Raw genomic sequence first — 22,147 nt, forward strand, 5'->3', positions numbered from 1 at the left:
ATTTTCGCAATCCCTAGATGGCTTCTCAATCACATCTTACAACCATTCCTTTCTCTTATACTGTTATTCATAATGAGATCATTTGCCTCAAACCAATGGCCTCACACAATTAATTTCAGGCATGACAACCATTTTCTTTTTTTTTCTCTTTTGCATTCAGGACTCAAGATATGTAGTCGCATGGAGTTGTCGGTATTATTATGCCTTCAAACATGCCCATCTTTACCTCAATAGACAATGACGTGTTCCAAATGCTCCTAAATACACCCACGACCATAGCCCCCCTCTTCCAACCTATGATTCTCTTCACTCCACATGGTTCCATCCGCTGCCACTTACAGTTCCAAGTACCAAAACCATTTCACTCCTTCTAGTTGCTCCTTATTCACGCGTTTACTCCCAGACCATCGTGTTTCATCCCCCTTCTGGATCCCATTATCTTACTTTTGTTCACATTGACATAAAACTTTGTTCGCACATACTTCCAAACTCTCTCACCAGCTTCTGAAGTTTCACTTTGAATTCTACCACCAGGGCCGCGTCATCAGCAAATAGCAAGTGGTTCATCACGATACCCACGGCCCTCAGCACCTGTTTACAAACCCTAAAGGTCGTGAGCTTGGATGATGTTTTGGGGGAGTGAACTGGGTAGAATATTTGATCACTGGACTTGATAGAAGTAAGGTTGAACTAGGATAGTCATGTGGGTTTTAAGGGAAGTTGGGTTGAATTAGAAGGATGGTCTTGTGGGTTTTGAGTGAAGTGGGGTTGAATTAGAAGGATAGGCTTGTGGATTATATCTGAAGGGATAAGTTACCGAACTGATGATGGGGGTTTGAATAATCAGTTAGGTCAGAGGACATATATATAATTAGGACGGTGGTAAGTTGTCTGTGAAATGGCGCAATGGGATGGCGTTAGGGCGTCGGACCAAAGCGTTGGGTAGTGAGAATGCTGCATACAACTGGAGGCTAACCTGGCCTTAGCACGCTGCAACAAAAAAAAGAAGGTAGTCGAGCAAGGGAAATGGGAGGGAAAATTTATGGAACATCTCTGCATATTTTGCGGTTGGAATTTGTGGAAATCCGATTTTTCCTCGTTTTCTTATATTTATCTAAAGAAAAATGCAAGATCGCTTACATAACATTACATTTGTGGCAAATGTTATATGTTATGCCCACTAACATATATCATAGTGAGTCATGGAAATACCCAGCACGAACTTTAAGACGCAGTACCATCATATATTGTGGCTCATCTCTTATGTAAGTAGTTTCGTAAACCGAAAATATTAAAACTGCTCACTTTGACACACACACACACACACACACACACACACACACACACACACACACACACACACACGATATATGAATAATATATATATATATATATATATATATATATATATATATATATATATATACATATATATATATATATATATATATATATATATATATATATATATATATATATATATATATATATATATATGAGCAACAACATAGAAATAAAAGATAAAAGGATACATGTAGGGGTACTATATATCCATCCAAAATACAGGACCGTCTTCAGGAGAATGATATGAAATTTGATACTTAATAATTTCTGGTAACTTCACCAAAAATCTGACAACATCTTGTCAGGTCACAGGATCTGTCTCTTGTGTGTGGGTAAAGACGATAGGGAGGACCTTGGTGACGGGGTATGGAGTCCATTTCCTTTGAGGAATATCTATTATTGGACATACCTGTAGTAACTGCAGATTCCATAGTCTTAGATTTGACACCATAATTTACCTCATACGAAACTTAAATATAACGAAAAATCTAAACTGTGAACGTCACAAAAGTCTTGATTTAGACACCTAAACTCTCTTTGACATGTTTCAGTCCTCTGCAGTGCTCAGGACTACCTTATAATACCACAATACACTTTATGGCCAGTTTGCTATACAGTATTCAAACTGGTCACAGGCTTCAGACACGAGTCACTGAGCGAGCAAGAACATCACATAAAACAGAGACTACGGACGATCTACAGGTTAACACTTGGGCAAGGTTTCTTACAGCTCTCCCGTCACACCCGTGGTCTGTCTTATGGGATGAAGATGGAAGATCTGACCTGAGTGAGACTGAGGAGCAAAGTTTGTGTAAGTTAAGGAAGTGAAAACGAGTTATGATATATATCATAAAGAAATGAGAGTTAGAAATCTGGGATTTATCATCCACCCATGAGAAGACAGATTTTGCCAATGTCTATCAAAAAAGGTACTAAGAAGGTATGATATCATACACAAGGCCAAATATTTGACTGTATATATATATATATATATATATATATATATATATATATATATATATATATATATATATATATATATATATATATATATATATATATATATATATATATATATTTGTATGTATACATTTCCTTCATTATAAGTGTAAAAGCAGCTTGTCGAACACCTTTAGCACATGATATAGCCCACTGATATTGCTGCGTGGACATTTTACATTTTCTGAATTGGACCAAATACATAATTCTTCTTTATCTTCTTGTGTGTGTGTGTGTGTGTGTGTGTGTGTGTGTGTGCGTGTGTGTGTTTGTGTGTGTGTGTGTGAGACCAAATTGGAAACGGAAAATATTGGAGATGACAGAGATTAAGAGTGCTCGGGGCGTGAAAAGCAGAACAAAATAATTTGCGAGGGATAAAGTGAGCTAGAGCGATGTGATATACATGGGGCGACGTGCTGTAAGTGAACTGAACTAGAGCATATGGAGAAGCCGGGGATAAACAACGGAAATGTAAGAGGGGTTTGGTTGTAGATGTGGTGATGTGTTTTAGGTGCAGTACACACATGACAGCAAGAGAATGGATGATGTGAAAGGATGAGGCTCCTTCTTCGTCTGTTCCTGGAGCTACCCCGTTAACGCGGGAATCGGATGACAAAAGTAAAAAAGAGAGGAAAAAAGAAAAAGGAGAGAAAAAAAATATATATATATATTCTCGTCATCAGTACACTGTTAAGACTTATATGTGGTAGATCTTCTGAATTCCGTTCCCGATGCGGGAAGCAGTGGAGTTGGGTGAGGATGGGAGGGGGTCTGCGGAGGGGAAGGCCACCGGATCCACTTTTCATGAAGTCCAAGAAACTTTGCTAATGCCGCCAGGAGATGGTGGGCTCTAGGAGGCACCAGGAGGAGGAATAAGAAGAGAAAGAGGAAGAGGAGGATGAAGAGGAGCGCAGTGATACATATGGCCGATGTGGGCCCTGATTTTTACCGCGCTGGGATTTTCGCTTCTTATGCAGTCCTGGATATGAAGAACATCATATTGATAAGCATTACATAAAGCTCTTTTGTGATCACGTGCTACGTGATGGCCATGAGACTCACCTGGACGTTCATGACGGCGGTGTCTTCAACTAGAAGGACGAACCGCTGCGTTGGCTGCCGTATGAAGTGAAGTTGTGGCGGCCGAGGTGGCACCGGCCTAGATGGACTCCTGAGGGAAAACATATCATTCGTTAGATGAAAGTCACACGATTAGATAGTATAGCGACAGTATCATTTTCTTTAAGTATTTTGTAGTACTGGGCTACGTTAAATAGAACTTGAATACACACATCTCTTTGGACTCAGTTACGAATAAGATACGAAAGTTACCATAACGTCTTAAAGATATGAAATAAATTCTTTATAGAAAGTATCATTATTCAACACCATATTTTGTAGAACAGTTAGGCACTTGGGTTGAACTCCAAGAACCTATTACTCTCCCTCTTCCTTCTCTTTCCTTACCCTTTTCTTCACTGCACTCCCAAATGACCTCCCACAAACCTCTCCCGAATTCTACGACTCCCACAGACTTGTCCTACAATCAGCAACCAAAAGAAATCTTCCTGGTTGTACCTCCAATCACCGAAAGACTTAGAGTAGCTTGTTATAATCCACAAGTGAACCGGGAGCTGATGGGTAAAAGTATCTCCCCCCCCCCGAAAACGTCCAAAAAGAAATAGAAATAAAAAAAAGATAAAGGTTATAAGTCAAGTAATTTGTTAATCAAAGTCCGCGCAAGCGTCTTGAGAGATGTCGACTCGCAGGTTCTGTATATTCGCGTGATATGAAGCCATGAATTTGTAACAGGAGAAGAGTGTTAAGATCCAGGTGATGGAGGAGGTCTGGCATGAGAGAGAGAGTGTGGCAGAGTGAGAGAAGGGAGAACAAGATGAGTCATGAATCTGCCACGGCCCAGCGCAGGTAAAGTAAGTGACCCTGGATCAAATCGACTACTCTTTAAACCTGTACAGACCAAAGTATCAACACACAATGTAACTTCTCTACAGAAAGAAAAACTTGCTCGTCAACCGAAGCATCTTACAGCTAATAATCAGATTCAGATTCCCTGAACTCTCCTATCAACAGCGAGAGAAGGTAGTGGACTAAAACGGCGGCACTGTTCTTACAGGCTGAGGACGCTTTCAGGAGACCAACCCGGTTCGATATACAGATCTGGCCAAAGACACTTCGACCACTCTCGTCAAGTTATGGTCTCTGATCTTTCTCACTCCCTTTCGTCCGGCAGGTGACCTTCTTTTAGAGGGCTGAACACTCTTGCGTGCGGCGCCGTCACCTGCAACTGTCACGTCAACACCTGATGATAATCAAATCACGTCACGACACTGCGACAGGAAGAGGCCTCCCAGATCAAGCTGTGATGTTCTGGACTGATGGTTCACACGTCGTTAAGAGGAGAGAGAGGTGAGGGGTAGGTGGGAGAAAATCCTGATAAAACTCAGTGGATTATTACTCTTTAGGCCACAAATGAGCTATGGTAAGTGCACTCTAAGAAAGAACGAGTTAACCGCACTCAGTGTGTTCGTCAGAATAAGGCGTTATATGACGAACTGAAGTAGTGGTTGTGTCACAGTAATGCAGCAGTGTCTCCTAGGCCGAGCTACGTCATCATGACCCTCCCTACCCCTGCCACAACCTGGTGACGAGACACATTTGTTTACCTTAAGTGCGAGCCAGCATCAACCATGCTCCTCTGTACTCAATTCTTTTTCAATTACACATTTCACTTCTTTCCGGGTTGTTTTTGTTTATCCTGCCGTGTACTCTCTCTCTCTCTCTCTCTCTCTCTCTCTCTCTCTCTCTCTCTCTCTCTCTCTCTCTCTCTCTCTCTCTCTCTCTCTCTCTCTCTCTCTCTCTCTCTCTCTCTCTCTCTCTCTCTCTCTCTCTCTCTCTCTCTCTCTCTCTCTCTCTCTCTCTCTCTCTCTCTCTCTCTCTCTCTCTCTCTCTCTCTCTCTCTCTCTCTCTCTCTCTCTCTCTCTCTCTCTCTCTCTCTCTCTCTCTCTCTCTCTCTCTCTCTCTCTCTCTCTCTCTCTCTCTCTCTCTCTCTCTCTCTCTCTCTCTCTCTCTCTCTCTCTCTCTCTCTCTCTCTCTCTCTCTCTCTCTCTCTCTCTCTCTCTCTCTCTCTCTCTCTCTCTCTCTCTCTCTCTCTCTCTCTCTCTCTCTCTCTCTCTCTCTTCTCTCTCTCTCTCTCTCTCTCTCTCTCTCTCTCTCTCTCTCTCTCTCTCTCTCTCTCTCTCTCTCTCTCTCTCTCTCTCTCTCTCTCTCTCTCTCTCTCTCTCTCTCTCTCTCTCTCTCTCTCTCTCTCTCTCTCTCTCTCTCTCTCTCTCTCTCTCTCTCTCTCTCTCTCTCTCTCTCTCTCTCTCTCTCTCTCTCTCTCTCTCTCTCTCTCTCTCTCTCTCTCTCTCTCTCTCTCTCTCTCTCCTCTCTCTCTCTCTCTCTCTCTCTCTCTCTCTCTCTCTCTCTCTCTCTCTCTCTCTCTCTCTCTCTCTCTCTCTCTCTCTCTCTCTCTCTCTCTCTCTCTCTCTCTCTCTCTCTCTCTCTCTCTCTCTCTCTCTCTCTCTCTCTCTCTCTCTCTCTCTCTCTCTCTCTCTCTCTCTCTCTCTCTCTCTCTCTCTCTCTCTCTCTCTCTCTCTCTCTCTCTCTCTCTCTCTCTCTCTCTCTCTCTCTCTCTCTCTCTCTCTCTCTCTCTCTCTCTCTCTCTCTCTCTCTCTCGCTCTCTCTCTCTCTCTCTCTCTCTCTCTCTCTCTCTCTCTCTCTCTCTCTCTCTCTCTCTCTCTCTTAGCCTTTGGTAAAAAAAAAACTCTTCCTAATTACTCATAAGTAGGACAGTACTTTTCTTCCTCTTCTACTTCGGCTTCTCCTCTTTAAATCGTCTTCCTTTTCTTTCTACATTCCCTTTGAAAGCTCTTCCCCTTCCATTTCCCCTTAGAGAGTACGCCCCTTTTCATCCACTCACTCACGATGAAACTTGAATAAAAAAAGACCCAGAAGGGGTAGCAACTCCTCCAGTCATCAGGCGGGAATGAATTGGTCCTTCATCACTCCCGAACACTGGGTTATAACTCGATTGTGTGGCCCACACCTCCTGCCGACCGCTGGTCATGACTGCCCTCAGAGAGAGAGAGAGAGAGAGAGAGAGAGAGAGAGAGAGAGAGAGAGAGAGAGAGAGAGAGAGAGAGAGAGAGAGAGACAGACAGACAGACAGACAGACAGACAGGCAGACAACAGGCATACGAAGACTGACTGAGACAGACGCAAAGAAATTTTTGTAATATGATCTATGAGTGTTGGAAGCAGAGTGGATCTGACAGATTTCCGCACATCTATTGCCGTGTTCGCTGTAGGTAGATGACGCTTGTGAAGGTCAAAACAGTGTATTGTAAATGGTCAAGACGTCATACACACACACACACACACACACACACACACACACACGCACGTGCGCGCGCGGCTGAAAGTTTGGCCGACATTTGAGAGCCTCCACAGTGGCATGCCAGGCGTCACCCGAGGTGTTGTGCACTGTGTAACTTACACAGACGAGTGTACTACACAACTGAGGCTTGACGAACACGTACTGGAGTTTGTTTAGGAGGTAGTCTAGGGTGGTGATGTGGTGTTGGGGTAGGAGTGGAGGTCAGCCAACGGTCCGGCTTCTAAGACAGTCGTACGATAAGATTAATGTTTTCCTATGCGTCTCGAAAAACAGTAGTGAATGGTGAGTGACGACAGTGTGCGTGTGTGAGGTGATGAAGAGACTTATGAGGGACTCAGACAGCCGTAGTGACCAAGACCTCACGGGCAATGTCGTGAGGCACAGTTCATAATCTTCGTAAAGTCACTCATCGCGCAGACCATCATCTTAGTGTTAGAAACTAAATGCCCCACCAAGGGGGAAAGGCATCGAACTCTTTCTATTTCATAGACAATAGAACGGAGCAGGTGGTGCCTGGGGAGGGATTCCCATTATATACGAAAGAACCACATGGGTGAACCCTATATATATTTTTTTTTTTTTTTTTTTTTTTTTTTTTATACTTTGTCGCTGTCTCCCGCGTTTGCGAGGTAGCGCAAGGAAACAGACGAAAGAAATGGCCCAACCCCCCCCCCCCATACACATGTACATACACACGTCCACACACGCAAATATACATACCTACACAGCTTTCCATATATATATATATATATATATATATATATATATATATATATATATATATATATATATATATATATATATATATATATATATATATATATATATATATATATATATATATATGTATCACCCTATATATACATATATATCTAACCAGGGAGGTGTGTGGACGAGGGTCGAGGGAGAATGACCTCCATGATACATTATATTCGCTCACTAATGCATGGGTTCCTTCGTTGATACGGTAGACATACTGCCTTGCTATTATTGTTGCCTCTGTATCCTGGGGGTCGAGCTCGTCAGAACCGTGTGCGGGGAGGTTCATTTTTCGCCCAACATAACAGAGTAACTGTCTCTATGGCTTCATTGTTACCGGAATAGCCCCAACCGGGTTATTCAGAACCTGCAGGTTATACTTTAATCTACAATTTTAAAAGATGATAATGGCATTAAACCATCATAATATATATGTATATATATATATATATATATATATATATATATATATATATATATATATATATATATATATATATATATATATATATATATATATATATATATATATATATATATATATGGGAGCGGGTGGCTGGAAATTCTCCCCTCTCGTTTTTTTTAATTTTCCAAAAGAAGGAACAGAGAAGGGGGGCCAGGTGAGGATATTCCCTCAAAGGACCAGTCCTCTGTTCTTAACGCTACCTTGCTAATGCGGGAAATGGCGAATAGTATAAAAGAAATGAAAGATATATATATATATATATATATATTATTATTATTTTTTTTTTACTATACTTTGTCGCTGTCTCCCGCGTTTGCGAGGTAGCGCAAGGAAACAGACGAAAGAAATGGCCCAACCCCCCCCCCATACACATGTATATACATACGTCCACACACGCAAATATACATACCTACACAGCTTTCCATGGTTTACCCCAGACGCTTCACATGCCTTGATTCAATCCACTGACAGCACGTCAACCCCGGTATACCACATCGCTCCAATTCACTCTATTCCTTGCCCTCCTTTCACCCTCCTGCATGTTCAGGCCCCGATCACACAAAATCTTTTTCACTCCATCTTTCCACCCCCAATTTGGTCTCCCTCTTCTCCTCGTTCCCTCCACCTCCGACACATATATCCTCTTGGTCAATCTTTCCTCACTCATTCTCTCCATGTGCCCAAACCACTTCAAAACACCCTCTTCTGCTCTCTCAACCACGCTCTTTTTATTTCCACACATCTCTTACCCTTACGTTACTCACTCGATCAAACCACCTCACACCACACATTGTCCTCAAACATCTCATTTCCAGCACATCCATCCTCCTGCGCACAACTCTATCCATAGCCCACGCCTCGCAACCATACAACATTGTTGGAACCACTATTCCTTCAAACATACCCATTTTTGCTTTCCGAGATAATGTTCTCGACTTCCACACATTCTTCAAGGCCCCCAGAATTTTCGCCCCCTCCCCCACCCTATGATCCACTTCCGCTCCATGGTTCCATCCGCTGCCAGATCCACTCCCAGATATCTAAAACACTTCACTTCCTCCAGTTTTTCTCCATTCAAACTCACCTCCCAATTGACTTGACCCTCAACCCTACTGTACCTAATAACTTATATATATATATATATATATATATATATATATATATATATATATATATATATATATATATATATATATATATATATATATATATATATATATATATATATATATATATATATATATATATATATATACACACTCCAGGAGGTTCAAGGTGGGTTGTGAAATAGCCTCCAGGCTAGACTTGGTTCCTCATGAGAGCAGCATCAAAGCAGAAGATCATATGATTCGTATTACCAGATGAAGACGCGTAGAGGGTCACCAGGTCTCGTGGGACCCACAGTTACTCCGGCCATTAAGTAGTTAACGACCGCTGGGACTCAGAGCATAATCATTTCAGGCTCAGGTCATATGCGTGTGAGTGTGTTAGAGAGAGAGTGTGTGTGTGTGTGTGTGTGTGTGTGTGTGTGTGTGTGTGTACATGTGAGCTTTATGTGTGTTTTTGTATATGTATGCACATTTAAGGGCGATAATGAGCTTGTAATTTGTCCGGATTGATCTTTTTTTGTTCCACGGTAATTGGCGATAATGTTGCCAAAGATGTACGCTGAACAGGTAGGTCTGCGTTTTGATCATAGAAAGGAACTTAGCCTCCAGGCTCACACTGATCAGATGAACAGTTTGGATATCACCCAGGTACGTTCGAGGTCACTCGTGAACCCCCAGTTGGATCCTATCGTCTGGTTCCTCTGCAGATAAACAGCATCCAACAAAAGCCTTTTGTCGTCCGCCACATCAGTGATATCGCCCTTCAATATGAGCGACTGTACCTTCACCTGTGGACTGGTAGCGACATCTTCCACGACACTGCTTTCATGTCAGTTGCTCTCCGCCTGAGTCCCTGAGGACGAGATGCTGCAGGTAAGTGTTAAAGGGAATGTTGTTAAGGCTCCTGACGTTCAAGTTGCTGAAGGCGTTCACGCTAGAGAGGAATATGAGACTATCAGCTTCGTCCATCCTCCTCCTCCTCCTCCTCCTCGCCTTTACGTCGTTAAACGATCCCTGTAATCGAAGGTGGCCGGTGCTGACCTCACCAAGATGACATTTCCATGGATGGTGTCTTCTGCTTCAAGGAGGCCAAACGGGAGATCAGCCCCAGTAACCTTGTTTCACAAGCCACTGATTATATATATATATATATATATATATATATATATATATATATATATATATATATATATATATATATATATATATATATATATATATATATATATATATATATATATACATATGTGTGTGTGTGTGTGTGTGTGTGTGTATATCCTTTTCTTATTGATGATCATTTTGAGAAAACGTATTCTATTGGATCCAAGTTAAAGTATTATAGATTTTTCATTGATATATATCCTAAGTTGGCAAAGAAATGATATTTTAGAGTTCAACCCAAATCTCCCCTTGATACCAAGAATCTTACAGTTCTCCCTTTTAATGATAATCTTACATTACTTCCCATGTTGATTAAATCCTTTAATGTAAATTTAGCCTTCAGGAATAGCAATACTATAACAATATCGGAATCAAAAACCCGCTAGAAAATTCTGCTGCCTGTGTTTATAGAATCCCTTGTAAAAGCTGCAGTATGTTATATGTTGGACAGACTGGTATGGATCTTCATGTTAGAGTTTAGCAACATTAATGTAGTGTGAGAACACGACAAGAATCAAAAGCTTTGTTTAATCAAGTTAAAGAATATCACGATTGTGTTCACAAGAATAACGCTAATTCAGTTATTAACTGTACAACGAGAAATATCATTATATCTTCTATTAGTAAAAACACAAAAAATTGTGGCATTCATGTTAGTGAAGGTCTATACAAACTACATAGCTGTATCGTAGGTAAAATCTGTAAAAAAGTTCCCTTGCCTGTCCACTTATTGAGAATTTTATAACAGGCATGATGCCAGACTCGAACACCACCAACCCGAACACCACCATCCGGGAACTCTTGTTTACCATTGCCATCTTCGCTACATATCTTCCTTGTTTTGTATCGACACTTTCAACCCATTTCAAATGAAGATTACTCATAGCCATATTGCTGCTTCTTCAGTATAAGAGCTGAAAAAAGGGCACACCAAGCAATGGTTACAACCAACCATTACCCTGCCTGAGGTAATGGGAAATGAGTTTCTGGTGCCAATAGACATCGCAGGAGTTGGTAAGCTTATAGAATATTCACTTCTCTGATTCAAATTACATTTCGTACACTCTATCCTCTTTTCTGTGTGGGGATAGGCGAGCGAGGGAGTTGGGTGGGACCATGTTTATGTCGCTGAGTTTAACGACCTGTTTATCCACGCCTAATGAATATAATCATCCTCTCAAAAGACTTCGTTTCATAAAAAACAGTAGTGGATCAGTGACTGCTATAAGTTTACCTATTTCTTTTTTTCTTTCTTTCCTGATACCAATCCCCCACGTCACTCAAGGTTCTTGCAGTTGTGGTATTGTCATGGACATATAATCCGAGGCTGGTAGATGTATGGCTCTTTGATTTTCTACTCGAAGATAGACAATTTTCAAAGATGAATGAAATATATATATCGTGTCTTCTCCCTGTATCTCCTTTTTCTTTTTTCTTAACAAATATCAAGCAAAGGTTTAAACCATTAGCCAGGTGACTTTGATCTTCTCGTGGGTATTGATTATGATATTCATTGCTGCCGGAGACGACAACCAGAGGGAAGATTCATCTGTTAAATATTCTGATATCAGTAATCTTAGGCAGGTGCTCTCCCTCAGCCACTTGGGGGAAAGTTGGTGATTAATATTCCTTACGCATTTGATTAATTCTCATACCCTTGTAATCCTTAGGGTGAGCAGACTTTTCAATACTGTTGCTCAGACGCGATTTCATATATACAAGGGTTGAGATCAGGTCAGATGAGGTACTTTCTGATGTTTTAGGATGCAAGCTGGGAGCCAAAGGGAGATTTTGGTGGCGTTAGTTCTAATTCTTAATTTCCCCTGTTGTAGCACTGTCGTCAGACTGTTTAATGAGTATCAATTCGTTTATCTATCAAGAACTAGAGAAAAAATATCTAGAAATTATTTCAGAAATATGCTGAATTTAACTATCAAGTGAGGTAAACATTCATGGGTTAGTGACAATCCCATGATAAATCTTTCATAAAGTTTTAGACATGATATTGGAAAATATGGTTCATTCGCGGTAACTTCGTGTGAAAGGAAAAATAAAGAGAATGAGAAAGTGAAATTAGATTAGATTAGTTTGAGATCCTCTGGTTTTTGTAGACTTAGATGTTAAAGCTGAGAAGATTTTAGAAGAAGGGAAAAACAAATGTATGAAGGTCTTACCCTACACTCACACACACACACACACACACACACACACACACACATACACACACTCATGCCCACACAATGTGCTGAACATAAAAATTTGCTGATGCAAGAGAAAACAACAAAACAACACAACACCTGATTTTCCTGACTGAAAATAGGACTCTATGTGAAACAAACGATTCATCTCAAGAAACTGATTCAGGTTCCAGTTTAGGTCCTTTCAAGGAGTCACCAGGTAGGAGGGAAGGTCACAATGAGGACCAGTATTCCTGTGTTGAGTTGGTCGGGGGAAGAAGATTAAAAAAGCTTCTTACGGCGTCTCTGAATGGTCCTGGGAGACGCCGTGAATAGTGGCGGCGGCATGTGTGTGTTGGGAGTAGAATAAGGACGTGGCGTATGTACTAGGGAGAGAGAGAGAGAGAGAGAGAGAGAGAGAGAGAGAGAGAGAGAGAGAGAGAGAGAGAGAGAGAGAGAGAGAGAGAGAGCGATGGATGTAGCAGGGAAATGAATGACTTCTCTGGAGTGGTAAGTCTCTCGACGAGACTATATTCCATATTACCCACTCACAATGTTGTGGCACATCTGAATAACGTTATCGTAATTGTCGATAACTCTTGTCCTTTACAGCATATACAAACATGCCAGCTGCATATGGGTCCTAAAAATCCTAGATTCTCCTCCATGACCCACAGCCAACCCATGGTGTTCCTTTGTCTTTCGTTGCTATTCGTTTACAACCCACAAGACACAGAGTTAATACCCTTCCTTAAATGCCTTATGTTCTTGTTGTGTCTCCAGTGATGCCATGACCCTACGCAGGCAGCTCTGTTATTCTCCCTACTCATCGGATGCTTTACCTTAATAACACCCAGCGTCCCTCCACACACACACACACACACCCGTGCAAACCCCTGTGTGACTTACCTCTGCGCTCGAAAGTCCGGGAGCTTTCTCATAACCTCCCACGCCGAGCGACCTCCACACAATGCGTTCTGCTTCGTTGGCGCCTCCTTATTGTGGGTCTGGGTGTCGCAGAACTTGGTCACCTGTAGGAGAAGGGGAGACGAGTGGTGGTTCATACGTTAGATGGTGGAGATGGAGTGCGTCAATCACCTCGCTGACTTACATGCTATCAAAGTACTTTATGGTTCGATAGGAAGTGCTTAATTTGACTTCAGTAATAAAGGACAAGTAGAACTCATGCAACATAACGATAGACACTTTTGGGAATGAACTTTAGATATTTTGTGCGAGTATTTCTTCAGTGTTAGCGATAGGCTGGAAGGTCGCACTGCCAGGAACCTAAATCTTTAACTCCATATTGCTGGTCATTTGCTTATGACGAAGAACAGTGGGAGAAAAATGAATATGTCAGTCCATAAAGAAAATGGTCCTATATGGTAGTGAGGGAGAGATCAAAATTTTATACGATAAACTAATGCTATCATCTGATATTCAGAGGTATCTATCCCTACAAGGGAGGGAGAGTATTTTGAAATGTGGCAAGTGTATATGATGAGTATGTAATTTAGAAGTACGGCAAGCGAATATAATGAGTTAGTTACCCTGTTCTACCATGCAGCTCAGAATGCAAAGAAAAATGAAATCTTGTTCGAACTGACAGTTTTTCAGCGGAGGAAGACTCTGAAGAACCCTTAGTGGTTCTTCAGGGGAACACCTGTCATTATTTAGTGGGATTCCATGGAAGTCCTCAGTGAGTACGATGCGAGTGAATCTTTCAGTGAATCTCCTGGTATTGTTTACTGGAGTTTCTTCCTGGGGATCTCGGGCAGCACGATGATGGGTTCCTGCCTGGGCCTCTCCGTTCCCAACTGCTTTGGAAGTAGTGAGAACGATGCCAGGGATATGCCCTCTTCTATCTCTGACCAGGCGTAATGGGGGCCCCTCTTGCCTCTCTAACCAAGTTTAAGGTATTCTGAGTGGCTGCTTCTGGACCATCAGATGGGGTGGTGCAACTCTCAGTCTCTCCATCCCGTCTACAGCCCCTCATCAAGGGCATTAATTAAATCTCAGACTTGTCTAGTTACCGTCATCCTTGTGTTCTCGCCTCATGTAACCTCCATGTATGGCCTTATACTGCTATTCCTTTTCGTTTAGCTATCCAGCATCCTAAGCCTTCTCTCCTCCGTCTTCGAGGTAGTGTTACAGCCATACACAAGGTCTCCTATATCCTCTCCTCAGGATCATTTCCTAGAAGGACACTTGCAGACACATGAGTATCCTGGCTACTGTCTGGAGTAGGAAAGAGGTAAAAGAAGGCAGAGAATAAAGGCTAAACATTTGAGGCACTCCACTCCATGTTTATGAAAAGCCGTGTAGGGGACTCCATGAAAGACAGATCCGGTACTGTAATAACAAATGTCATCTTAAGGGATCCTCAACAGATGAAAGATCTATGAGTGGGACGACGAAATGTAGGATGAGAACAGAAGAATCTTGGGCAACCATTTTGATGGCTGATTCACTAATTCTTTGCGGAAAGCACCAATTACCAGGTAGGCAGTTGGTGGAGTCGACCTTACTTCTTCTTTCTCTTGTGCAGCTGTGGCCTCCCTGTTCAGTCCATACCTCCTTGTGTTGAAATTTAGCCACACGTCTTCAGTACCTGACGGACAACACTGAACATCTTGACTCCCACATACAGGCGAGCGAGTTCACTCCACATACTCATTACCGGGTGGGCAACACTGGACATCTTGACCGTGAGAGAGCAATGACACTCCCACGCCTGAGCCTTAGTCAGGTACACAAAAGGGGCTTGACCAGGTAAGTTGACACCAGGCTACCCGTAACGAGCATTGACTCGCGGAGGGCAAGGCACCACCAGTCTGGGCAAGGCTAAGTCTGAAGTATCCGGCCCAAGGACTAAAGCTCTCCAAACCTCAGGTTCTTTAGTCCCGAAGGAATCAAAGGCAGAGGAAAAAGGAGAAATGTGGCAGAAAGGAGAGGCGAGCTGGTTAGTCCTACACTGATTCAGCTGTTGGCAGTGCATCCAGCAAGACGGTGATTGGATGTGGGGAAAGATTCTTAGGTTATATTTTGTGGTGATTCGCTGTGTACGAGGAATGGTCAGGAGATTGCTTCATTTCGTCTATAAATCAGTCCTGAAGAGTACTACATCTTTCTATTTAGTGTCCACATTATAGATGAATCACTCGCCGAAGAAATGTTATAAGGTTGTGGGAGAAGCAGAGACACGACCATCCGAAATCACGCAGAGTTTAACTGTCAAAAGGAAGGAAGGCCTATGTTATCTGAACCTGTCTCTATGGGATGAAAGTAAAGTACTTTCAGCCCTTGTCGAGAAACGTGAGTGGTGCCCATATCGGAGTATGCAGCCGAGGAGACGTAGGAAGGGGGTAAGTGGGAAGGGCAGGTGGACGAGTGGGTAAGGGTCTTCACCAGAAGGATGTGAACCAGCCAGATCATAGTCCGCTCCTCTCGACGATTCCTTACGTCCCTCTGATCAAAGGAAGGGTCACGTACCACAGGACCTGAGACGTCCTGTGTCGGATGGTTCACTGGGAGACAAGCAGGGTTAATGTTCCAGCAAGGCCAAGAGACCACGAGAATGATCAAACCAAGGTAGGAAATGGTGGGGAGAGAGAGAGAGAGAGAACTATGAACTGTATGAAGGAGTCGAGGGTGGATGTCAGACCCTGTATTTAGGTTTGATCTACAATGAATTGTGGTAGGTTCCGTAAAGGGCATTTCTTTCGTGAACAGGTCTCAATATATGGATTTACAACACTCATAATAGTGGAAAGGAATCCCTCGACTGTTTATAGTAACGGGGCAGGAGGTTCTGTGGAGGTTCAGACACTGGGATTAGAAGTCTAGTCAGAGAAAATTTTCATCATTTTCTGGTAATAACATATGATAGCGGGTTTCTTGTGGGTCAGTAAGTCGAGGTTAAACTACCGTGGTATGAAGGTGTTGAATGAAACCATGTTTATGATGGAGGAATCATTGATATCAAAGGATATGAAACCTGCCGTCAGCACCGCTGGGCAGCCTGATGTTTGAAAAAAGACTGGAGAAGAGCCTTAACCATCGGCTGTCAGTCCTCACTCCCCAGCGGTCGGGAGGCAACTGAGCTGCAGCAGGCAGGCACAAGGATCCAACTCAGTGACGTCAGCTATCGTCACTGCGCACCACAGTCTGGTAAGACCGGGACGGATCGCTCATACGAGTATTCTCAGAGCTCACGGGAGAAGAAGACCGCGGAGCAGGTATTTACTACAATCGACAGCCAGAAACCTACTGAACACAGCTCGACTCTGAAACTCAGTATCAGTAACGTTATTATGTATGTGGCTGGCCCAGTGTGTGGTAATCTTGCTCACCGCGATGCCAGGATTTCTACTGACACACGTTCTGCTGAAAGGTCGTGATGCATTCTCGTCGCGCCACCTACACGCTCACAATGTTACCCAGAGACGTGGTCGCGAGACAGTGTGTCTGTGACCACAGAGCCATGGTTGGGTGTCGGACATACTAGACTGTGTGGCCCTCCCATCACAGAGCCACAGTTGGGTACTTGTATTTCCTCATACTCGTCTGATATCGGGAAGACGATAAACAGTTATTGGATATGGTTATCCACCAAGTGCACTGGTAAGTCTAAAAGATCCTCACTTAGGTTTGAAGATGTCAAAAGATCCAGGAAAGCTTTAGGTAGGTGAGACAATGCTTAGCATATTACTTAACACTGGCTGGGGTAACGCGTTATGTTGAGCTGGTGTGCCACACGACGTAGCCCTGGTCTAACCAGCTGCTTTCCGTGTGATATAAAAGGAAAAATCCGAAACTTAAATTCGCCAGGCTCGAACAAGAGGCTTTAGCAAATCCTCAGTTGATATACTCAGGTATTTATTTGTACGGTCTGGAAGGAAATTCAATACTGTTTCCTGGTTTATTTTCTACAGAAAGTGAGGATTCTTTACATGTAACTTTTCACAGCCGAGGGATGCGAATGTGTACCAAAGAGAAAGTTAGAGCGTAATATAAAGATTTCACAGATTCTGGGACGACTGTTCCTTCAAAGGTCGACTTCGGCTTGATGGTTTTTCACCTAAAGAGTCTGTGTATAGTTTTACATTTCGCTCTTGCGGTTAATATGACATGGACTGTAACATGTATGTAAAGAATATAACCGTGGAAAGAGTCTCCAGAGGAAGGTTAACGCCACTGTCTTGCTGGACTCTCCCAGGAGCCGTAGCTGAAGATGACCAACTGCGATGTTCAAGACAGTCCCTGGCGATGGATGGTCCGCCTTTCTGTGGACTCACATTAATCTCGCAAGCTGTCCCTGTTTGAGTAATATCCCATCCCCCAATACGCAAAGGCTCTTCGTAACTCAGCACTGACGAGACTTACCTGTAGGAGATGTGGAAGGGCGAGTAGGGAAGAGGTGGCGTTCCTGTGGGCCTCTGGAGGCCAGGCACAGTGATGTGCGTGGTCTGGGTGGCAGGCGGGCGGCCCGGGACGGGCGTCCGTGCACAGGGTGGCCGCCCAGCGTGGCCCTTGGCGGTACCAGGGTAGGTACAGCTGGTCACCTTGGTACCCAGCCTCGGAAAACAGCCCCCACCGATACTTCGCCCATTCCCCCACCAGGACGCTGGCAGCACGTGCGGCATGGTCGGCAGAGGCGTTGGCCGCCTCCAAAAACCCAACCCCAAACTGGATGAAGTCTCCCTGCTGGCCACAGCCACCACTTTGCTGCGTCCAGGGGGAGTCCCCGAACACCGGGTGCGGGGTCGCTACCTGCAGGTGCGGGGTTTGGGTGGGGAGGGGTGGCGGGTCACCAGAGATAGGTGGGTGGCAGGCTCGGATGGACCAGTGGGCAGGCAGGACGACCGTTGCAGATCTAAGGAAAGTCAGTCCCTCTGTGGCCCCGTGCAATGCCCGTGACCACGCCTGCAACACAATCTGTCGGGAGGGAGGGAGAGAAATGGCCATTACATTACATTCTACCAAGACCAGTTGACACAGTCAAAGGGAAACGAAAGACATGGAAAGAAAACACTTTGATATACACGTAACTATGAGAGTTACTAATCATCTCTAGGTACGAGGAAAAGACATTACAGGGAATATGTGGAACAAAATAATACATATACATGCATATGGCTGGATGGTTGTTGGTGTTATATCAAGGGTCATTAAGGACCGTCAGCCTCAAGCTACCTACATCATGGGACACACGCGTGCGTAGTCAGGGCGTGTATGTGGTCTTAGATTCCTTCTTGACACCTGATGTTGCTGAAGAATCTTTCGGTTGGTCGATGTTACATTGGTGATGGCGGCGTTAACGAACTCTGGCAATGGATAGGTCTAAAGACCAAACGAGCAAACGACTACTTCAGAACAGTGTATGGATCCCAGTTCTACACTTGACTTACCTGATATTCTCTCTGCTAATCTTACTGAACAAACTTACTTGTAAACTGCAGGAAAAAGATTGAGTCATTTACTCATTATTTACCATAACTCAAGAGTGTCTTGGTGTGATAAGAATTCTTGCAAGAATATATCAAGATTTAAGATTACCTGACGAGTTTTGTACCAATGTACCTAGATTTATCAATAAATCAAAATAAGTATTCCACTTACGTGTATAGAAATAAGACTGAGAATGCTTGTATCAATTTCCTGTATATTGTATATGTATAACAGTCAAAGTAAAGAAGTACCGGTGTGTGTGTGTGTGTGCGTGTGTGTGTGTGTGTGTGTGTGTGTGTGTGATCTAGTATGTGCAAAGAAGCTCGAGATTAAAACACGATAAGTTCCCAAGGGCGCTTTCATGTAATGATCACATCGTCAGGGGAGATACCAGAATGCGATGGAAGACGTAGAACAGTCACTTCATATACATGGAAGAGATGCAGTTAAGACGCCATTGGTAAACAAGCGTTACCGGATGATGGTGATGATGATAATGGAAAGGTAGGTAACAGAATATGTAGTTGAAAGAAAATTGAACAGTAAGTTAGAACAATAAGTGTAAGTAAAGCCTTAGAAACTAGCAAATTTTAGGAGGTAGACAAAACAAGAAGAGAAATGTTTAAGGTCATCAACAAGGATCATATGGTAGTTACAGGAAAAGCGATCTCTGTGTTGATACCAAGAGCGCTGCCGGGGTATAAAGAAAACGCTCTCCAGCTCGATTGTCTGGCAATATAAGAAGGAAATGCTTCCTGTTAGTGATAACCCAGAAATAAAACGGTGAGAAAGGAAAAAAAATGATAATACGTGCAGACTGAATCCTAACTGAGAAAAAGGAAAATTATGCGATCGCTAAGGTAGTGAAAGCGTGAAAGAGTAAAAATGCTTACACGGGAATAGACAGAGAAAAGTGTAGTTCACCAAATATCAAAGGAAACGATAAAGGTAAGGAAGTGTCAAAGAAAGAACCAAATAGACAGAAAAAGTTCTAACAAAAGTTGAAAGTTTACTGAAGGACTGATTGCTTAAGGGTATTTACAGGAAGAATAGATCTATGATTCTAGCAAAAGGATATCAGTTCAGGAAGAGCATGACAGGAGCGGCAGATAACACTCTCTCTCTCCTCTCTCTCTCTCTCTCTCTCTCTCTCTCTCTCTCTGAATATGAGATAGGTCTCTTGTATAATACCTTATACCATCCATGGAAAAGGCAGAGCCACATAAATCAGTTACCCATCAAGACCACCTTGTACCAGCTAACAGACCACCAACACTATACAAGTTACCAGCCCCTCACAACACCTCATACCATCCACCACAGGTCACCAGCCCTTCACAACACCTCACAACATCCACCACAGGTCATCAGCCCTTCACAACACCTCATACCATCCACCACAGGTCACCAGCCCTTCACAACACTTTACACCATCCACCACAGGTCATCAGCCCTTCACAAAACCTCACAACATCCACCACAGGTCACCAGCCCTTCACAACACCTCACAACATCCACCACAGGTCACCAGCCCTTCATAACGCTTCGCACACTCAACCACACAGGTCATCAGCCCTTCACAACACCTCACACCATCAACGGCGTCAGCACCATCACCTGCACCTCCCACAGGCAAGTCAGAACGGACCATAAAACCCATAACTCACTCAGAAGAGGACATCCTCACAAAGAAAAAGACAATACCTACTGTGTATTGATGCTCCGGGGCATAATACATTCCACGGCCAGCCATTCACGGGCACAGATCAAATACCACCAGCGTGCCGGGTTTATTGATGCTCCGGGGCATAATACATTCCAATGGCGAGCCATTCACGGGCACAGATCAAATACCACCAGCGTGCCGGGTTTAGGTGAGCGATATTTTGTGGTTATGTCAGGGTGATGGTCGGGTGGCACAATGGCCAGGGTCGTAACCCTGCTGGGTAAATAGTCTGCAGGCACGCTTGCGGGACACAAGGGTATTCTAAACCCACAGACAGTGTCGAGCAACAGTGCTCTCTGACGTAGCCATATTGCCTGGCACTGACTTGCCGGGGAAGAAAAATTTTTTTGTGATAAACGATCTTTATGAATTTTTAGCTGTAATAAAAGAATACAGAGAAGAAGGATGAGGATGAAACATGAGGATAAAGCATGAAGATGAAGCATGAGGATGAAGCATGAGGATGAAGTATGAGGATGAAGCATGAGGATGAAGTATGAGGATGAAGCATAAGAATGAAGCATGAGGATGAAGCATGAGGAAGAAGCACGAGAATGAAACATGAGGATGAAGCATGAGGATGAAGCATGAGGATGAAGCACGAGAATGAAACATGAGGATGAAGCATGAGGATGAAGCATAAGAATGAAACATGAGGATGAAGCATGAGGATGAAGCATGAGGATGAAGCATGAGGATGAAGCATAAGAATGAAACATGAGGATGAAGCATGAGGATGAAGCATAAGAATGAAACATGAGGATGAAGCATGAGGATGAAGCATGAGGATGAAGCATAAGAATGAAACATGAGGATGAAGCATGAGGATGAAGCATGAGGATGAAGCATGAGGATGAGGTGATTGGGGGAATTTGTAAAGCAGGTGTGTTGCCATGAACCGCGATCGTGATCAGTGATTATTCGACTCCGCTGCACATTGATGGCTTAGTATCATCAGATCTGGCGAGTCCTTAAGCATAAGCAAGACTGTTCGCTAATTACTGAGGCTTGCAGGACTTTCTCTACATCAGGATCTTTCACTTCGCAACGTCTCCAAGGTTAACAATAACACAATACAGATGGTCAACATTATTGCCGGCCTACATACCAGAGTCACTCAGAATAGCTTCACCCCCCCTCAAAAACCTTTCCAATCTACGCTGGAGTTCCCAGAGGAAGAGTTCTTTCTCCAACCCTTTCCAGCCTCTTCCTGTATGACTTCCCGGTACCTCGAATGATCAACATGAAGGTTCTTTTTATACGCAGACGACCTTACAATCACGTCACAGTATCCGGCTCCACAACAAACATGCCGCGCTACGTTACACAGCTGGAACAATGGCTCACTGGGAACAGAATGCCAGTATGTCCACGGAAGTCTTCAGTCACCCTCTGAGCTGCTTACAGACACACACTGATCAGGCCTTCAGCCTCCAGTAGCTTTGTATGGACTATCACTCCCACTGGACAAAACATAAGTAATCATTCCCTCTGAATAAA

General features: G+C 43.4%; 1 protein-coding gene across 2 annotated transcripts in view; it reads right to left on the reverse strand.

Moving 5' to 3' along the window:
- Nucleotides 1-22,147, reverse strand: part of LOC139756887 (calcium-activated chloride channel regulator 1-like) — a 259,533-nt gene that overhangs the window by 23,998 nt on the left and 213,388 nt on the right. For both annotated transcript variants that reach the window (XM_071676782.1, XM_071676773.1), the window contains exons 2-4: nt 17,857-18,408; nt 13,381-13,502; nt 3,406-3,514 (exon numbers count right to left, since the gene is read on the reverse strand). In XM_071676782.1, the coding sequence (XP_071532883.1) occupies nt 3,406-3,514; nt 13,381-13,502; nt 17,857-18,408 (783 nt within the window). The remainder of the gene's footprint in view (nt 1-3,405; nt 3,515-13,380; nt 13,503-17,856; nt 18,409-22,147) is intronic.

Source organism: Panulirus ornatus, chromosome 2 (assembly GCF_036320965.1).
Source record: "Panulirus ornatus isolate Po-2019 chromosome 2, ASM3632096v1, whole genome shotgun sequence".
NCBI lineage: Eukaryota > Metazoa > Arthropoda > Malacostraca > Decapoda > Palinuridae > Panulirus > Panulirus ornatus.